Raw genomic sequence first — 20,227 nt, 5'->3', positions numbered from 1 at the left:
TTTCAAGTATGTGGTAATGGAAAGCGTTCGAAACACTCAACAGGAAAACGTAATTTCAGTGTGGATGAGAGGCAAAAATGTATAAGTGTGGATAACAGTCATTGAGTGAAAGCTATTGAAATCTAAACTGAACTGAAAGGACAAATTGAAAATAAAATAGAAACACAACCTTTAAAATAAAATACTATATATAACTTTCTGTTTATTTCTATTCTTTTTATACTAAGATGATATTTGTAACTCTCTACCCTTAAACCTAACCCTCACAGAAACCTTTTAGAATTTTTTGTTTTTTATTGTAGCCGATTAAAAGTTTAAGTATCCTTGTGGGGACATTTGTTCCCCACAATGTAGGCAAAACCTGACCCATATACACACACGCAACAAAACACTCATGCACCTACAATATATACACAAGCCCACTAATCCATTTGCCTCCTCCTCCGACTGTGCAGCCTGCTGGGGAGATTTGCGGCCCTGTCACCATGGCAACCTGGCTAGTATAAGAGCAAATCCATGTATGTGTGTGTGTGTATTTGTTCATATGTGTATATGTGAGGGTGTGAATGAGACCAAGGCATACACAGGTTTTCATATTTTCAGCTGACAAAGAGGGGGAAGACACAGGCAAATGTTTACTATACGAACACCATAAATATTCATGATTTCTTTACAGAGCATCTTATGGTATAAGCTACATGCTTGAAACAGCTCTATACAGTATATTCTTAATCTTTCTGTCTCTGCACTTGGCATGTACATGTCTTTAGTTTTTTGCAACTTGTCCATCCTAATCTTTAAATGAAACAAAGCCTTACAGATTCTAACACATGCTTACAAAATAAATCACAGCTAAGAAAATATATGTTCTTTTTATTGTGTATATTTAGCAGGTTTTTCTTTAAAGGAATAAGTAAGTTCACACAAAAAATTGAATTCTGTCATTATTTACAATATTGACAGTCTCTTTTGAAGTTTGTAACTCTTTCGTTTTTCTGTGAAACACAAAAGGAATTATTTATAGCAGAATGTCCAAGCTGCTCTTTTCCATACAATGAAATTAAATGGTGACAACAACTGACATGGCAATATTTCAGCGAATAAGACAAAGCTCTCGTTTCCAAGAAGACTTGTAATATAATGCATTGGGCATATGGACAACTTCTTTGATGGTTGACAGCACCTGGTCATCATCCACGTTCATTGTGTGGAAGAGTGCAGAGTGAACAATCTTTAAAACTTCTCCTTTTGTGTTCGGAATGACATGAGGGTATGTAAACGTTGACAGAATTTTCATTTTTATGTGAACTATCCCTTTGAGGTATTTGTATCATTATAATGCCCTTTTCATTTCCCCTTTGCTCAAATTTAATTGTAATAAAGGAAAATTACCACAAAAACATCATGTCATAATGGCTATTATTTTTAAATACTGGGATTTAGACCTCAACCAATATGAATGTACTGGGTTTTATGCATTGGTTTTAGTATTCTACATATATAAATTACTATGATCCTGTTTTCAAACGAGCCTGTAATATTATTATATAATTATATAATAATATAATATAAATATAATTATGAGCAATATTTATGTGCAATACACAGTTTAATTTTAATTTTAATTTATATTATCCAACATATCCACTTCTGCCATTACTTACATTGCTCTGTACATAATATACAGTTTTTTGTTCTTTATATACAGATTGTATTAGATTTGCACTACGTGTGTGTATGTGGGTATGTATGAAGGTGAGTGTATGTACGTATATATTTTTTATTTTGTGTTCTTTTCTGTTTTTAATTACCTATGTCTTGCTGCTGTTTTTGGTATTGTTTGTATTGTTGTAGACAGTGTAAGCATACTTGGCAATAAAGCTGATTCTGATTCTGATATTCTGTTCCCTCTGGCTCAGGTTCCTCTTTCAAAGTAAATGTTATTTCTTTTCACCTGTTTTATCCTCTACTAGGTGAAAATTGCCTATAAGGTATTACCACACCTGTTCTTAACAAACACAACTTGTGTTATCATTCATATGCTTACTACAAATGGTGTGGGATGAGTTACGTGACAAAATGTAACACTTGGGGTAGGGGGTTGTTTAAATTAAAAGCTATAAAAGGCAAGAATCACTTAATACTGCACATTCAATGCACTGTTGGTAAAAAAAATCTACAGTATTTTTTTCCCATATATGTATGTGAGAGCGTAAGAATTGGGGGAAATCAATCTTTCTAGTGTGCGCAGGGGGCTAAAGTTTCCCCTTCTGGCAAGCACGAAGGAGGTATTTTAGCATGACACCCCTTGCAGATAGGCAAATGTCATTCAGCAGGGGCTGGGAGGAGGGCTTAGGGATATGAGGACACATTTCAGCATGACACAGGAACCATGTTTAAAACGTCAAGTGTACATGAGTTCTACAAAAAGATGATGGCTATGTTCAAAATGGAATACTAGCCTACTGCAATCACTGCACACTGTCTACTGCCTACTATTTTTTCAAATAGCATGTGAAACAGAATGCATTAAGCAATAATAAACATTTCTAACAATATGAAGGGTTGAAACAAAAAAATTAATTTATGTGTTCCAGAGTGTGCCGATAGTGATCTATCAGCCTACTGGCTGCAGTGTTTGTGTATTGGGGCTTGACAAGTGTTCACAACTTGAGTACAGTGGGGGTTGAAGGTGTTCTGAAGGGATAAAAAGGATTGTTACTTATGCTCTAGGCAGGCTCTTTACTCTTCCGCTCTTTTCCCTGGCTCTATTCTCTGGGCTCTGCTCTTGGAGATTTGGTTACAGGCCATTAGGCCAGTCTCCCAGCTCTCAATGGCATCTCATGCTCTGGCTTTTCTGTCCCTTTCTATCTTCCATTCTCTCTCACTCAGGTAGTATGCCTACTACCGCAGAAATAGTACGAGCAGTAAGATTAGTTAGTTGAGGGTGATTTTGCGAAAGTTCGTCAACTCTTAGGCAGATGACACGTCATTAAATAGGTTGTTTCTGTTGAAACATTGTTTTTACCATAGCCTCAGAGAGACGGGCTTGAAAATTATAAAATCTCCTCAGCTGGCATGCACGATTGTAAATAAATAGTGTCAAGTCAAAACCACAGCCACGATTAGTTTTAACCAATCATCAAAGCTCTTCGACTGGCCGAGATCTACTAGGTCAAGAATTATAGGGATGTACCCGAAAAGCACACTGGCGCACTATGGCTGTCGTCGCATCATCCAGGTGGATGCTGCACACTGGTGGTTGTTGCGGAGAGTCCCCTGTTCATTATGTAATTCGTTTTGAGTGTAGTGTCAGAAAAGAGCTATTTAAGTGTAACGTTCATTTATTCATAATGACTGCAACTGTTTTAAAATGGCTGTTGGATTACAGTCTGTCCTTATTGATTCAAAAGCGGAACATGCAGGAGTGAGAGACATGGGATACTTGAAAAGAACTGTCTGTCTTACCTGTCGGACGAAGCTATTGGAGGTTGTGTCTGATGAGGTGCTGCCATCTGAGCGCTTAAAACGGCTCTTCCTCTTTGCATACTTTCCCTGAAAGAGAGGAATTAAGGTCAGTTACAAAGAACGGACACTTCTGTCAATACATGTCCACTCACATTCTATGGGTTCCACATCCTGCCTCTGTGTCCAGATATGATTACCCATAATTACGCATGTCCACTTGTGTTCTCTGTGACTCTGTAAACTGGTTGGCCTGGACATTGGCCAATTGCCAGGCTGCCCTCGGCAGGGCCCTCTGTGTAGCATTCATAGGCGCCAGACTCCGTTGCCATGGAGATCACAAGGAGGCTGATTGAGTTTAGTTGCACTAAAAGATCCTGATGGAACAGGCAACACTGTAATATGTTCAAAACCTACACAAAAGGGATCTGCAAATATTTGTATTTTTCAGAAAATTGATATAGGTTAGGTATAGGTGGTGAGAAAGGACGATAACCGATTAATCGGCCGAGAGTTTTTATAATTGATTTATAGAATGTCAAAAAATAAATATTTTTTTCTTACTATGAAGGGCATAGACAACGAGACCAAAATCCTTTTTCACAAGTAATTTTTACGTAAAGCACTTTGAATTGCCATTGTGAATGAAATGTGCTTTCCTTGTCTTGTCTTGCCTTGCTTAGCTTTGCCTTGCCTAAATGAATAAAATCCCAGATGCAGTTTATTGTTCAAATCCCAAAAACAAGATTTGGTGAATAAAGCATGACGTTTATAGGAACACATCAGGCACTCTTTTTCTGAAATGACAGAAAAACGATTGCCATAGATTTTTGCCGATAACGATGGTTCAAAAAGCAACTACTGGCAAAGATTAATCAGTAAAGCTGATATATCGGTCTAACTCTACTCTATATAATAACTATCCTCATGACACATGATAAAATGAGGAAGGAGTAGGTGAAAGATGGAGAATTAACAAGGTTTTGCGAGTGTTTGTGTGATGGCTTTGTGCATTTCTGTGTACTACTACACTAACAAGTCTCCTCCTTTACTCATCTTGCTCAAAAACACATAACATAACATGAAATTTGAAACTATGCCACAATGTCTGCCCAGTTTCAGTAGTGCTATGTTAATGCCAAAGAAAAGTATTCATGTAGTCCCAATGCAAATGGATTAGTTAAACTTCTTTTTCACAAATTTAAATACATTGCACACAATGGCCATTTTCATACAGCAGCAGCATGTGGTAGTCAGTCCTCTATTTGAATGCTTAATACTACACAAAGTTCAGTTATTTATGAGAGAGACAGCTGCATTCTGTAACCGAACTGAAATGTGTAAATTTTCAGGACTTATAACTGCATTTTCAGCAAATACGTGCTCTGTCAACGAAACCACACTGGACAACTAGTTGTCTATTACACCATATTATGAGAGTGGCACAGTGCTCTGTAAACGTATGTCTCTCGTGTGTTTCTTGTGGAGTTTAATTAACTCACAGAGATGGAGATATGAGCAGTGTCTCTTCCGAAGACCCGGCAGCTGTCTTCCACCAAAGCTGCTCATGTGCACAAGCCTCGCAGAACAAATGCTGAGCTCTGCTCTTGGTTAAAATGCAGTCAAAGCTGCTGTCGATTCATTATGATCTGATGGGTGAACTCATGCCTCGATCACATTTGTTTATTTAATAAAGGCAATTGTGATAAAACTTTCTGGAGTTATTGTCGTCCCCATCGTTGATATTTACTTCAGTCTGTCACTAAGGTTACAGGTGTTACTCAAGGCTTTTGGGAGAATATAATAAGGTTGTGACTTTGGTTATTCATTCATACAGACAGTATTCAAGCCGCAACTGTAAACATTTTGAGGCTCACCTTTTAAAAAATACGGTTGTCAATCCCAATGACTGTGTGAACATAGCCAATGACAACCTGGTCTCATAGAATCACTTTAATATCACTAACTTTTTGCAAAATTAGTTTTATGTTGCTTGTTGATGTTTTGCAGCAATTGTCTGGTGAAATAAACAGTAGAGGTGCTACAACAATGGGTTTTATTCACTTTCACACATATTTCGAGTAAGACGGAAGATTAACAATAACTTCAGCGACAGACGGATTCTCTTTACTTTAACTGCACAACATAAACAGTCACAAACAAACTGTAAGCTTATTCCTAACAACAGTACATAAATCAACCCACAAGGTCATTTCTTTGTCACTAATGTGTCTAGCTCTTGGTTTCTAACATTTTACAGGCCACTCAAGATTTCAAGCTCTTTAAACATTTCTCAGGCCACTGTCTGACTATACAGACCTCTGTTTGAACTGAAAATATATAGCCTTTGTTTAACACCAAAGAAAGAACAAAACCACACACAAATATGTATGGATAGTCTTTTAATGTTGATTAACATCAAAATATGGCATAATAGAGCAAAACAGTCTGCTTTCAAGTACAAATTCCATATTTTTTTCTATAGGGGAATTGATTTATAGCAATAACTTAAAAACCTTTAAAGGGGTCATGTCATGAGGAATAAAATTTTTCTAGATATTTTGAAATATAAGAGGTCATTGTACTATAAAAACATACTGTAAGTTTCAGAACTCAAAACTTCCTCTCCAGTCTGAAAAGAGCATTTATTGTTCAACCCTGCAAATATGACTCGTTTTGATATCGGCCCCATAGTGGCGTAGGAAAGGGGTGTTTATTTGAATAGTCCCACCTAAACAATATACATAATTGTCACTGTAAATTGATAGAGCGGCTGAGGTAGTTAAACTGGAAAATGGTAATATTGTTACTGTAATTTGCTTTTAACCAATGAAAATATTAAAATGTCAAGTAAGGTCCACAGACGTTGTTTGTTCCTGATTGTGGAAAAACAGCATTGCTGCATAACCTTCAGAAGGATCCCAACATTAGGAATGAGTCTCCTATTTAAACAAAGTTCCGGATTGCATCAGTGTGATATTATATGTTTTGTTCGGCACATTTCTCTAAGGATTCTTTTGAAACTATTATGATTCAGACTTGGAGAGACTTCTATTGAAAAGAGACTTATATTGAAAAAGCAGTGGCAACTATATTGACATGAATGTAACAAATTAATACTACTGTTTCTGATGTTTCTATAGTCATACACTTTTATTGCAAAGTAAACTATGATCAGTACTCTAACGTGGAGCAGATTGTGCTTTGGTTACTTACCAAAGAAAAACCTAATTGCTCACAAAATGTTGATGTTAGATTAAATAATTGTATTATGCAAGAGGGTGTAGCTTGGAGTGTAACTAAAGCAAATAGTGTAGTATACACTAGTGGCTTCTGTCTCATCTGTCTCATTTTAGCCAGGACATCCTGTATTTTGGCTGAAATGAACACATTGGGATGTCCATTATCCCATATTTCACATTACTTTGGATGCATATAGAATCAGCCACACTACAGAGGCCAACCGCCATGCTGACTGTCCATCACAGCTGGATACAGATATATTAACCCTTCACATTTGCAGCTTGTGCTATAGTCTGGACTATTTTTACTGTTCTCAGCTTTATAAGGCATTATTGTAACACCAAATATTGTTTTTGTATGCCTAATACTGTAAGTATTTGGGAGCAACAGTATGCTGACTTTGTTTAGTTTTCAATTGTTATTTCAGTCAGAACAACTGTAGTAGTTTGATTGTGTGGGTCACATAAATTGGAGCATGTTTCTATCAATGATTATCTGGACTGAGTGCAATTAGTTGATTCTTTTATTCTTGGAATAAACAGTTCCGTGAGTGTTGGCTAGCGTTGTTTGCACTTGAAAGGTGTAAACCAATCATAATACAGAATATTAAAATCTTACAGGAGACAGCACAGAAAACAGAGCATTTCAGACAGAGGGCCTGCGAAAGGGTGTAAAAGGGTCATTTAATACTCTATTTTGACTGTTTTTTTGCCAAAACCTTTACTAACATTATAAGTGAACCTCATGGAAAATAATAAAGTAAAAATCAAAATGCATGGCATGACCCATTTAAAAACAGTCCTACCATGGGCTCAGACGTTACAAATCATTGGTATATGCTTCTGATAAACCCACTATTTGCATTAAAAAAGCATTATTTCAAATTCATTTTGGAAAATCGTATTTAATGGCAGATTTGTGCTGAATAACTACACTACCCATAATCCTGCAGAGAAAGATCAACCAATCAGAGACTCATGGCTAACGAAGCCTGTAAAAAGAGCTATACAGCGACCACCTCGCGTCCCATACTGTGAATGCCATAATCAAATCAGTCTCCCTGCACTCTCAAACTACTTACAGTTGAAGTCAAAAGTTTTCATACACCATAGCCAAAATACATTTAAACTCAGTTTTCCACAATTACTAACATTTAATCGTAGAAAACATTCCCTGTCTTAGGATCACTACTTTATTTTAAGAATGTGAAATGTCAGAATAATAGTAGAGAGAATGATTTATTGCAGCTATTTCTTTCATCACATTCCCAGTTGGCTTACAGAAGTTTACATTCACTTTGTTAGTATTTGGTAGTATTGCATTTAAATAGTTTTACTTGGGTCAAACATTTTGGGATGCCTTCATAAGCTTCACACAATAAGTTGCTGGAATTTTGTCCCATTCCTCCAGACAGAACTGGTGAAACTGAGTCAGGTTTGAAGGCCTCCTTGCACGCACACGCTTTTTCAGTTCTGCTCAAGAAATTTATATTGGATTGAGGTCAGGACTTTGTGATGACCACTCCAATACCTTGACTTTGTTGTCCTTAAGCCATTTTGCCACAATTTTGGATATATGCTTGTGGTCATTGTCTATTTGGAAGACCCATTTGTGACAGAGCTTTAACTTCCTGGCTGATGTCTTGAGATGTTGCTTCAATATATCCACATAAAGTTTCTTCCTCATGATGCCAGTCCCTCCTGCAGCAAAGCACCCCCACGACATGATGCTGCCACCTCCATGGTTGGGATGGTGTTCTTCGGCTAGCAAGCCCCACCCTTTTTCCTCCAAACATAACGATGGTCATTATGGCCAAACAGTTCAATTTTTGTTTCATCAGACCAGAGGTCATGTCTCCAAAAAGTAAGATCTTTGTCCCCATTTGCACTTTTGAAGCAGTGGCTTCTTCATTGCTGAGCAGACTTTCAGGTTATGTCGATATAAGACTTGTTTTACTGTAGATATAGATACTTGTCTACCTGTTTCCTCCAGCATCTTCACAAGGTCCTTTGCTGTTATTCTGGGATTGATTTGCACTTTTCACACCAAACTACGTTTATTTCTACGAGACAGAATGCGTCTCATTCCTGAGTAGTATGATGGCTGTGTGGTCCCATGCTGTTTATACTTGCATACTATTGTTTTTACAGATGAACTTTGTACATTCAGGCAGGCTGATTTCTTTTGATTTTCCCAAGATATCAAGCAAAGAGGCTCTGAGTTTGAAGGTAGGCCTTAAAATACACCCACAGGTACACCTCCTATCAGAAAGTAATTGGCTATTTGTCTAAAGGCTTCACATCATTTTCTGATGAAAATGTTAAAGGCACAGTTAACAACTTAGTGTATGTACATTTACATTTATGCATTTGGCAGATGCTTTTATCCAAAGCGACTTACAGTGCAATTATTACAGGGACAATCCCCCCGGAGCAACCTGGAGTTAAGTGCCTTGCTCAAGGACACAATGGTGGTGGCTGTGGGGTTAGAACCTGCGACCTTCTGATTAACAGCCCTGTGCTTTAGCCACTACGCCACCACCACTCCGTATGTATGTAAACATCTGACCCACTGGAATTGTGATATAGTGAAACAATATTATAAGATATATTTTAATATATAAGATATTAAAAGTGAAACAATCTGTCTGTAAACAATTGTTAGAAAAATTACTTGTTTCATGCACAAAGTAGATGTCCTAAATGTCTTGCCAAAATTACAATTAGCTAATATTGAATCTATGGAGTGGTTAAAAAAGGCGTTTTAATGACTTCAACCTCAGTGTATGTAAACTTCTGACTTCAACTCTATTTATTTGTAGGCCTATATGTCTGAATATTTTGTAATTTTGTAATATTTTTTAATTGTTTCTACATGCTTAATTAACAACTTTAATTCAATCCTTTTATACAGTACATTAATTTGTATTGCATCTTTTTGCGTACAAGAGGCTAACTTCCACTTTACACACACACACACACACACACACACACAAAATAACTTTTTTATTTAGATTTATCAACCATTCCTTTTCAGCTGAAACTGTTTAGTGTAAAAGGTTTGTGAGAGGTAAAAAAATGGATCGGCAAAACTAGATCTGAGAAAGGCCAGCAAAATGTCAAGGGAGGGAGGAGGGATGCATTGCTTTGGTGATGAGGGACTTCCTGTTGACCAACAGCCAATGAGGCTAATTGGGTAATTAAGGGGAAAAGCTGTGCCATGGGGCAGGGGAAAGGATTTTAAAGCTACACAGTGTTAACACTAATTCATCACAGTAAACAATGAAAAGCGACGAATAAAGAAGAGAAAATATGACAGAGAAAAGTTGGGTTATTAATCAAATTTATATTCTAATTTATGATCAAATTCATCTTTCAAAATGACAAAATTAAACTAATACTAGGAGACTTAATACTTTTTCTGTACTTACCCAAACAACCTGTTCACATACACACAAGCACACTCCCTTCTCATCATTCCACCTCCTCACAGCTATGTATAGACATGATTCAGATAGAGCACCTCTCTACAGCACAGGTCACACATTCACGCTACTGTATTATATAAAACCATTATATAAATACAGCTCTAACAATCAGAAACACCATTGAAACATCCATCTACACACCGATCAAGTATAAGCCGTGCTGGAGCCCAAAGTGAAAAGCTGGACAGGATGATGATTGGCCTGTATGGAACAGGTGTACATTCAAACATCATCCATCCTCTGAAATAATCCACAGAATAGAGAAAAGGCAGAAACTTAAAAATGGCAAAATAAATGTTCCTACACTAAACAAATATTTTTAGGTTTACACATTTCAATATCATGGCATAATTCCATTAAATTAAATTAATTAACCTTTAATACACACACACACACACACACACACACACACACACACACACACACACAAATTATTAAACGGATTGTTTAAAATGTTATTCCTTTATTTTGTTAAAAATGACACATTTAGAATTTTATGGAATTTTGCAATGAAACTGAAATGCATAAACTTACTAATTGTTAAAACAATTTGAGTGTAAAAGACATAAAACACTATTTTAATATTATATCACCCTCTACTAATATTGTGTGTGTGTGTATATACAGTGAGGAAAATAAGTATTTGAACACCCTGCTATTTTGCAAGTTCTCCCACTTGGAAATCATGGAGGGGTCTGAAATTGTCATCGTAGGTGCATGTCCACTGTGAGAGACATAATCTATAAAAAAAAATCCAGAAATCACAATGTATGATTTTTTAACTATTTATTTGTATGATACAGCTGCAAATAAGTATTTGAACACCTGTCTATCAGCTAGAATTCTGACCCTCAAAGACCTGTTAGTCTGCCTTTAAAATGTCCACCTCCACTCCATTTATTATCCTAAATTAGATGCACCTGTTTGAGGTCGTTAGCTGCATAAAGACACTTGTCCACCCCATACAATCAGTAAGAATCCAACTACTAACATGGCCAAGACCAAAGAGCTGTCCAAAGACACTAGAGACAAAATTGTACACCTCCACAAGGCTGGAAAGGGCTACGGGAAATTGCCAAGCAGCTTGGTGAAAAAAAGTCCACTGTTGGAGCAATCATTAGAAAATGGAAGAAGCTAAACATGACTGTCAATCTCCCTCGGACTGGGGCTCCATGCAAGATCTCACCTCGTGGGGTCTCAATGATCCAAAGAAAGGTGAGAAATCAGCCCAGAACTACACGGGAGGAGCTGGTCAATGACCTGAAAAGAGCTGGGACCACCGTTTCCAAGTTTACTGTTGGTAATACACTAAGACGTCATTGTTTGAAATCATGCATGGCACAGAAGGTTCCCCTGCTTAAACCAGCACATGTCAAGGCCCGTCTTAAGTTTGCCAATGACCATTTGGATGATCCAGAGGAGTCATGGGAGAAAGTCATGTGGACAGATGAGACCAAAATAGAACTTTTTGGTCATAATTCCACTAACCGTGTTTGGAGGAAGAAGAATGATGAGTACCATCCCAAGAACACCATCCCTACTGTGAAGCATGGGGGTGGTAGCATCATGCTTTGTGGGTGTTTTTCTGCACATGGGACAGGGCGACTGCACTGTATTAAGGGAGGATGACCGGGGCCATGTATTGCGAGAGTTTGGGGAACAACCTCCTTCCCTCAGTTAGAGCATTGAAGATGGGTCGAGGCTGGGTCTTCCAACATGACAATGACCCGAAGCACACAGCCAGGATAACCAAGGAGTGGCTCTGTAAGAAGCATATCAAGGTTCTGGCGTGGCCAAGCCAGTCTCCAGACCTAAACCCAATAGAGAATCTTTGGAGGGTGTTTCTCAGCGACAGCCCAGAAACCTGACTGATCTAGAGAAGATCTGTGTGGAGGAGTGGGCCAAAATCCCTCTTGCAGTGTGTGCAAACCTGGTGAAAAACTACAGGAAACGTTTGACCTCTGTAATTGCAAACAAAGGCTACTGTACCAAATATTAACATTGATTTTCTCAGGTGTTCAAATACTTATTTGCAGCTGTATCATACAAATAAATAGTTAAAAAAATCATACATTGTGATTTCTGGATTTTTTTTTTTAGATTATGTCTCTCACAGTGGACATGCACCTACGATGACAATTTCAGACCCCTCCATGATTTCCAAGTGGGAGAACTTGCAAAATAGCAGGGTGTTCAAATACTTATTTTCCTCACTGTATATATAGATATAGCCTACTTTCTTTTCCCCCGAACTTTGCCTACAGTGATTTATATTTCCTTTCCATATATTACCATCTGGTAGCTGTTGTTTCTCAGTCTTGTCATCCATGTGATAATTTCATTGCTGATTGTAATTGTATTGCTACACGTTAATTCACTTAGATTTAATGAACTTATTAACAAATGCAACATAAAATGAGCACTAATCTGGTACAATGCATTGTTTAAAATTTAACAAACAAACAAAAAAAGTACTTGCACATGGAATTAAGATTTCTGATTATAATCTTGTCAAAAGTAATGATTCTTCATTTATCAAAAGAATAGAGTCTCACAAGTAAAATCCATGAACCTCATAGGCCAACTGAGAAAATATGTGACGAAATAATGTTATCTCCATAATTGATGGAGGAAATGTGGTATTCACCAAACAAATATCCATATTCATTTAAACAATGCAGCTCATCCATAAAATAACTTCCTTTTGCTTTCCTCAAAGCACAATTGTACTAAGAGACAATAGTAGCGAGCGCGCAGAGATGCAGCCTTGTTGCCAAGTAACGATAATACGAGCGATGGCCGGTAACGTCTAATCTTTATAATAAACAAAATCTGCGTTTTTTCACTCGCGACAACGACCAGTCGTTTTTACACAGTGGACAACAGGTGTATATTTCGTCTTTTCATTTGTTGCATGCAACTTGTTGCGTCTCTCTTACCTGAGCGTGAGAGCCGTGATGTTCGAACACGTCCATCTGGATTTCCTGGGTTGAGGTGGAAGGCGTCCTGGACATAATACCCTCCTGTACCATTGATTTAAACTTTAAACTCGTTTATTATGGTTTCATTTATAGCCTGCTTTCAGTGTATTATTCATGGTCAAAGAAAAAAGAAAGAAAAAACAGACGAAGACGGTTTTCCCCCTACAGATGACTGTCACTACAGCCCACGGTGACGTTGAGCAGGAACCCTCTCCCTTTGCAAATACTTCGAGCCCAATCTCCAGCTGTTCAACGAAGGGACCAGGACACGCCATCCTCCCATCATCAACCAATCAGACGGAAAAGGGAGGGGCCTGTTGGCGTTCCATGTACCCATTGGTTGATCGAATCACATTATAATAAGATCGATGATAGACTGTGGCGAGCTGTTCTTATCCCCCACTCCACTCTGCATAATGGCTTCGTCGCAGTTTTTGTTGCTTCATGTGATTGTGAGATGACCACACCCACAAAACAGTTTTACAATTATTATCATTCCATGAAAATAATGATCATCTTATTACATCCTATGCTATAGTATGCAATTATATATATATATATATATATATATATATATATATATATATATATATATATATATATACAGTATATATATATATATATATATATATATATATATATTTTTTTTTTTTTTTTTTGCTATTATATTTTATATTTATCTTTTTATATTGTTAGTCCCTCCCTGAGAAATGTATTCAGTATAAATAATGTGTTTCTTTTTTTCCCATTGCAATCCTTGTTGGTGGACTATGGTGAACCAGCTGTGCACAACACAACAAAATTAGAAAAGAAAACAAAAGGTGAAAAAAACAATGAAAATAAACCATAGCACAACGAAATTAAGCCAAAACACAACGAACATCAGCAACAACAAAAAAACAAGGGCCACAACACAATGGGCATAAGCCTCAATGCAACATAATAAGCAGCAAAACAACAAAATAAAACAACAACAGAAAAATCTAGATTTTTAAATAATTCGTTTTTTGTTGTGCTGTGGCTTAATCTTGTTGTGTTGTGGTTTATTTATGATGTGCTGTGCCTTTTCTGTTGTGTTGTGGCTTATGTCCATTGTGTTTTCCATTATGCAATACTGGGCCAGCATAGAGGACATAAAATATACATTCTTTAATATTAGTTCTGCAAAAGAATAGCTGTTTTGGGCAACATAAACTTTAATTTTCTAAAATCATGAGCCATTTTATTAATATAGAAGACTGATATGGTTTCCTGTGGAGGGACAAATTACTCAACAATAAGTAATTAACTAAGTATTTAAATAAATGATTAAATGCGTAATAAAATGGTTAAAAACTGTCTAAAAATAGATTAATAATTAAAGTAATAAATAAATCTATAAACATCCCTTGTGTTTTATTAGCAATAGTTTTCATTATTTTTTTATTTAATTTTAACATTATCATTGGGATGCTTTTTCATTTAAAGAAGATTTGGAATCAAATTTTCCTAGACATTTTGACATATAAGAGGTCATTGTAGTATAAAAACATACTATAAGTTTTAGACCTTAAAGTTTCCTCTCCAGTTCAGAAACAGCATTTATTTTTTCCACCCTACAGAAAAACGACTTGTTTCTAGCAACTTTGTGATGTCACAGTGTAGTGTAATTTGCATAGTCCCCACCACCACAACCAGTGTTGGGGAGTAACGGAATACATGTAACGGGATTACGTATTTAAAATACAAAATATTAGTATTCCTCTACAGTTACAATATAAATCATTCGTAATTAGAATACAGTTATATTCAAAAAGTATTTTGATTACTGAAGAGATTACTTTGCATTTTATTGTCATTTGATTCATTGAATATTTAGTTCTTTCAGATGGAAAACATTTATTCATATAAATGATGTGATCCAAAGTGCATTTAAACAGCGGTGAAACACTTTATTATGATGTGTTACATTCATACGAGCAGACAGAGAAGTAAGTTTGAAATAAGATTGGAGTAGAATAAACAGAAATAAACTTGTGTAAATTGTCAGCTTTACGCTAAGCTAAAATGCTATTTCTAGCCATTTTACATGTACATGTCACATTGGATCATAATTAATATTTTTTTTTCTAGTAAGACCTTTTGATGTTATGGCAAAAATCTTATTCTTGATAATAATTTTTGTATTGTTTTCCTGTAAAAAAAAGTTTTTTTTAAATCCTCAAAACAAAATAAATTAGATTTATTGATTTAGGTTTTTCAGGGAAAGTATTTTTAACATGTGTATTTTGTCTTACTGTACTGGCAGAGTTTTATAGTCAAAACAAGTGAAAAAATCTACCAGTGCTGAAGAAGTAATCCAAAGTATTAAGAATACATTACTGACCTTGAGTAATATATATACAAAAATAACCCTCAACCCTGCAACATATGTAATCATCATGGCTGGTGAGTTGACAGAGAGAGAAAGCAGCTTAGGTCCCCAGACATCGTTGTGTTCCTGGTTGTGAAAAAACTGTCTCTGCATAGCCTTCTATAGGACCCGAACGTTGAGTGAATATTTCAAAAGAAATTCGGATTTGAATGTTTGGTTTATTTTGGTAATGTTTTGGACATTGCAATGAACGCTATGGGAAAAGGCTTTTCCACAACCCAGCCCTTGTATCATAATGGCAATTTTAAATGGGCAATGATGTTTGAGCCCCACCCCTTTAGGCATGCATTTGTCCTACATAAGCAGGCACCCAAACATAATTTCTTCAGAATTTTTGACTGAGGGACAAGAACGGGTCACTCTTTCGTAAAAATCTGAAATAGTAGTGCGGACAATTTTGCAATGTCTCATTCCCTTCATCTCAGGGAACCGTGATTACAGGGTAGAGACACCTAAAAGTATATGTGCATGAGGTCACGGCCCTTCGGGCGGTGACTTATATATCTTTAAATTTGTATGAAAATGAATAACCCCATATGATCAAAACCAGATGGAAAGTTAATCTTAATCTGAGGATCTATAGGAGCCATATAACACACCCAGAATATTTAACCCTTTCATAACCAGAGGAAAGGAGGGAGGATTTATTCTACTGGAAGTGCTTGTGACTTCTAGTGGGAGTAAATTGGATAGCATCCTACACAGGCGGCTGTATTAAAATTATAACTGGGAGCCAGCCCATTATAAGGAGCTTAGACTCACCCGCTGTGTGAAGGAATAGTAGCTCTCTAGGTTATAAAAAATAGCGAATGTGTTCTGCGAAGACCATCCTGTTGCAAGGCATATATCCTGTACTGGTATACCGTTTATTCATGCCCATGAGGAAGCCATGCCTCTCGTTGAATGCGCCTTGACACCAATAAGGCATCCAACTACCGGTGATTCATAAGCGAGGGCAGTCACATCAACAATCCTGTGAGAGAGTCTTTGTTTGGAGATGGACATGCCTTTTGTGTGTCCTCCATAACAAACGAAGAGCTGATCTGACAGTCTAAACTGGCAAGTGCACTCCACGTATGTGTGCAATGCTCACACGAGGCATAATAAATGTGCTAACTGCTACTAATCTAAATTAGATGGTGGAGAAGAGAAAGCTTGTAGGTGCACTATCTGAGCCCTGAAGGGTGTGGAATGCACCTTAGGCATATAGCATTTTTTGGGATTGATGGTGGCTTTTGAAAGCCCAGGACCAGATCCAGACATGAACTGTCAACGACAGCACATGTATATCATGTCTTCATAAAGAGCACACGCAACTCAATGGATTCCAATGTTTGAACGGGGGGCTCCTGATCACCCTCAGCACCAGATTTAAGTCCCATGTTGGAACCGTAGCAGGGCAATGGGGGTTTAAGCGCCTTGCTCCCCTAAGGAACTTTATGATCAGAACATGTTTGCCTATAGAGGAACCAGCCTCTGGGGCAAGAAATGCTGATATGGTTGCTACATATAACTTAAGCATTGACAGAGTAGGACCTTCGTCCAACTGCTCTTGAAGGAATGTAAGGATCTCCGTTAAGGAGCAATTCACGGGGTCTTTGTTGCATGAAGAGCACCAATCCGCAAATGCATGGCATTTTAGTGCATAGAGGCGTCTTGTAGTAGACAACGCTCTAGAATGCAAAATGGTGTACATTACAGACTGAACCATTTCCTGTTCGTACACTGTGCTCCATTCAGGGGCCATACATGTATGTTCCACAACTCTGGCTGGGAATGCCAAATCGTGCCCTGCGCTTGAGAGAGCAGATCCCTCCTCAGAGGTATTTCCTATGGAGGGCCGCCTAATATAATTTCCGCAACCAATAGAACCGTTTCCTTGTCTTCTTGGACATTGCTGATGACAGAGTGAAGTAGACTCACCGGGGGATAGGCGTTTTTGTGTTTCGCTGGCTACTTGTGATCCAAGACGTTCACTCCCAGTGGGGCTTGGGACATCGATTACCAAAGAGGGCAGTGGGCTGTCGCTGTGGAGGCAAATATGTCGACTTCCGCTTTGCTGAACATATCCCAAATCCTCAGAACCATTTGAGGATGAAGTCTCCATTCCCTCGCCATCGGTCCCTGGCACAACAGCATGTCCGCTCCACCGTTCAGATGGGCCGGAACACATGGAGAGAAGATGGCGGAATCCACATGAGGAGGGGTTGTGCCAGGCTGGTAGCAAGCAAGTGGTAGCAAGCAAGTGCTCTGGCGATTTATGTACGCTACCACTGACATATCGTCTGACCAAATAAGAATATGATGATTCACTGTGTCGGAATGGAAAACTTTCACTGCTAAGAAGACGGCTAGCATTTCCAAGCAGTTGATATGCCACACCCCTTACGCACTCGTCCATGTGCCGAAAGCCAGGCGTCCATCGCACAGTGCACCCCAACCTGTGTTGGCTGCATCTGTGGTCACCACTTTCTGCATAAAATCCTGACCCAGCATCACACATTGCTGATAAAGGCTTGGGGCTGTCCATGGTGCAAGAGTAGCCAGGCAGCGATGAGTCATGGTGACACACATACTAGTTTGAACTGAGACTGGAGAATGGTCTGTACATGCTTGCTCGTGAGGACTGCACGCATGCTCATGGAGTTGAGTTGATCCACCAAAAAGGAGATTTGTTGGTTGGGAGAAAGTTTGCTCTTCGCCCAGTGACACTGAGACCTAGGCTGTTCAAGTCCCTGTGGTCGCATAGCAGAGCCTCTGATTGGGCCAGTAATAGCCAATCGTCAAGGTAATTCAGAATGCGCAGAAAATAGTGGCTGTAAAACCCTTTTTGAGTTTGGCAGTCTGGAACAATCTCTGGATTGTGAATCTCTGCCTGTAACAAAAATAAACCATGATCATAACCCCAAAGGGAAGCAGATTGTGCTTATTATGTGGTTACTTACCCAAAAAATATAAACTGATGTTTAAATAGCATCATCAACAAATATTTAGCACCAATTCTTGTATGCCTGATAAGTATTGAGGAGAAACAGTGTGATGATATTGTTCAGTTTTCTATTGTTATTTCAGTCGAAAATGGTTGTTTTTTCATAAGCACAAGCTTGGTGTCTGGGTTGAAAAAATTTAAATGGCTGCAAACATGTAATACAAGGGACATTTATTGATTTATTTCGTGATTTAATGATAAATGTCATTATTATTTTTCAACAATTTCATTATGTATTTAAGTATTTGTTTTAATATTTATTTTAATATTTAATTTGGCCTCTGTATAGTTTTGTACACAGCAAGGTCATTAAACAGGCATTTGAACTGCTGGTAAAACATTGGCCTCGTGTGGCCATTTCATGAATCAGCAATTCAAAGCTGGCCTACAAATACCACTACAAGACTACAACACCCACAGTGTAGCATTTGTTGATTGTACCATTCCCATTGTAGAGGGAAGTTTAGCATTCTTTAAAATATATTAATGATGATACATTACAGTAATAATAATCTTTAAAGTGTTAAAGTGTCGATTATATATGGAAAAGGTACATCAAATTGTTTATTGTAATTTTGTAACCCATGAAACACATCCAAATTATCTTTGTAATTATCGCCCTCCTCTGAAACAAAGGTATAATCGTAAACCATTCCAGTTGCAGCCATGAGGTTAAGTTATTTTCAACGTTTTACCGTAGGTCTGTTGAGTTAATGTTCTTGTGTCGTTATCTAAAAAATGCTGACATTTTTAAGGAGCGACACAACTCGTGCTGGTTTCGAAAATGAATTCAAGCCTCACATGAAGAAGATTTATAGTGCAATGTTTGCTATTATCGCCATGGTGTGTCAGATTGAGAGAAAAAAGTGTTGTAGCGCTACTCAAATCCTGTAACATTGTATATATTAAATGGTACAGATTATAGCAATCATCGTTTCTCTTTGTGCGTTGGTTTAGATGTTAGTTTACTGGCTATTAAAAAGGCAACGAGTGTGTTTGTTCAACACGCTCTGACATGCCCCAAATATGGACTAACGCCGTATTACCTGTCAAGAAGTACAAATAAACGTCTAAATGACCCCATCTGATAATATGTTGCTAGGTCTAGAATCTAAACAAGATGGATTGTATTAATAATATTTAAAAACTTTTATTAAATAGTGTAATTTAATATTTTACTTTGCTGCCCTGTAAACTTAATGCAGTTGCTGTGTGAACCAGCTTATCTAGTCGTGTATATATATTTAAAATAAAATAAAATGTGGCGTGCCGTAGACGAACGTGTGACTTGCCCTCTAAACCATGTAAAGAAACATTCATAAAAATATTTTTACTGTACTAAATCATAAAATGACCATAATCATCAGGGAAACATGTTAAGTTGAAATACTGTCTTCTCCGAACAATGCTACAGCCAGTTTATTCTACTTTGAAGTTTCCATTCCGGGACGGAATTTCTGTTTATGTTTTGGCCTGTATGATCCCGCCCACTCACCAATAGTTTGCAGGCAAACAACACTGTGTGCTGCAGCCATGGAAGCCAGCAAACGAACTGGATATGAGAGAAAGCCTCGCCACAGGCCCGGTTCCTGATCAAAATCAATGAGGGTGCTACTGAAAATATTGGGGGTGGTATGTATAAAGATTAG

The 20,227-nt window shown here is 37.6% G+C and overlaps 1 protein-coding gene across 3 annotated transcripts in view; it reads right to left on the bottom strand.

The window, feature by feature from the left end:
- LOC127647681 (voltage-dependent L-type calcium channel subunit beta-1-like) overlaps nucleotides 1-13,409 on the bottom strand; it is a 57,662-nt gene extending 44,253 nt beyond the window's left edge. For 2 of the 3 annotated variants that reach the window (XM_052132088.1, XM_052132089.1), the window contains exons 1-2: nucleotides 13,135-13,405; nucleotides 3,469-3,555 (exon numbers count right to left, since the gene is read on the bottom strand). In XM_052132088.1, coding sequence (XP_051988048.1) covers nucleotides 3,469-3,555; nucleotides 13,135-13,227 — 180 coding nt within the window. In that variant the 5' untranslated portion in view covers nucleotides 13,228-13,405. Of the gene's footprint in view, nucleotides 1-3,468; nucleotides 3,556-13,134 lie in introns of all 3 variants that reach the window. The other variant, XM_052132090.1, reaches the window with a different exon arrangement.
- Nucleotides 13,410-20,227: the final 6,818 nt, after the last annotated feature.

The sequence above is a fragment of the Xyrauchen texanus genome, chromosome 8 (genome assembly GCF_025860055.1).
Source record: "Xyrauchen texanus isolate HMW12.3.18 chromosome 8, RBS_HiC_50CHRs, whole genome shotgun sequence".
In the NCBI taxonomy this organism is placed as follows: domain Eukaryota; kingdom Metazoa; phylum Chordata; class Actinopteri; order Cypriniformes; family Catostomidae; genus Xyrauchen; species Xyrauchen texanus.
Note: the sequence above shows the minus strand (reverse complement) of the source record. Positions and strands in the feature narration are given on the sequence as shown.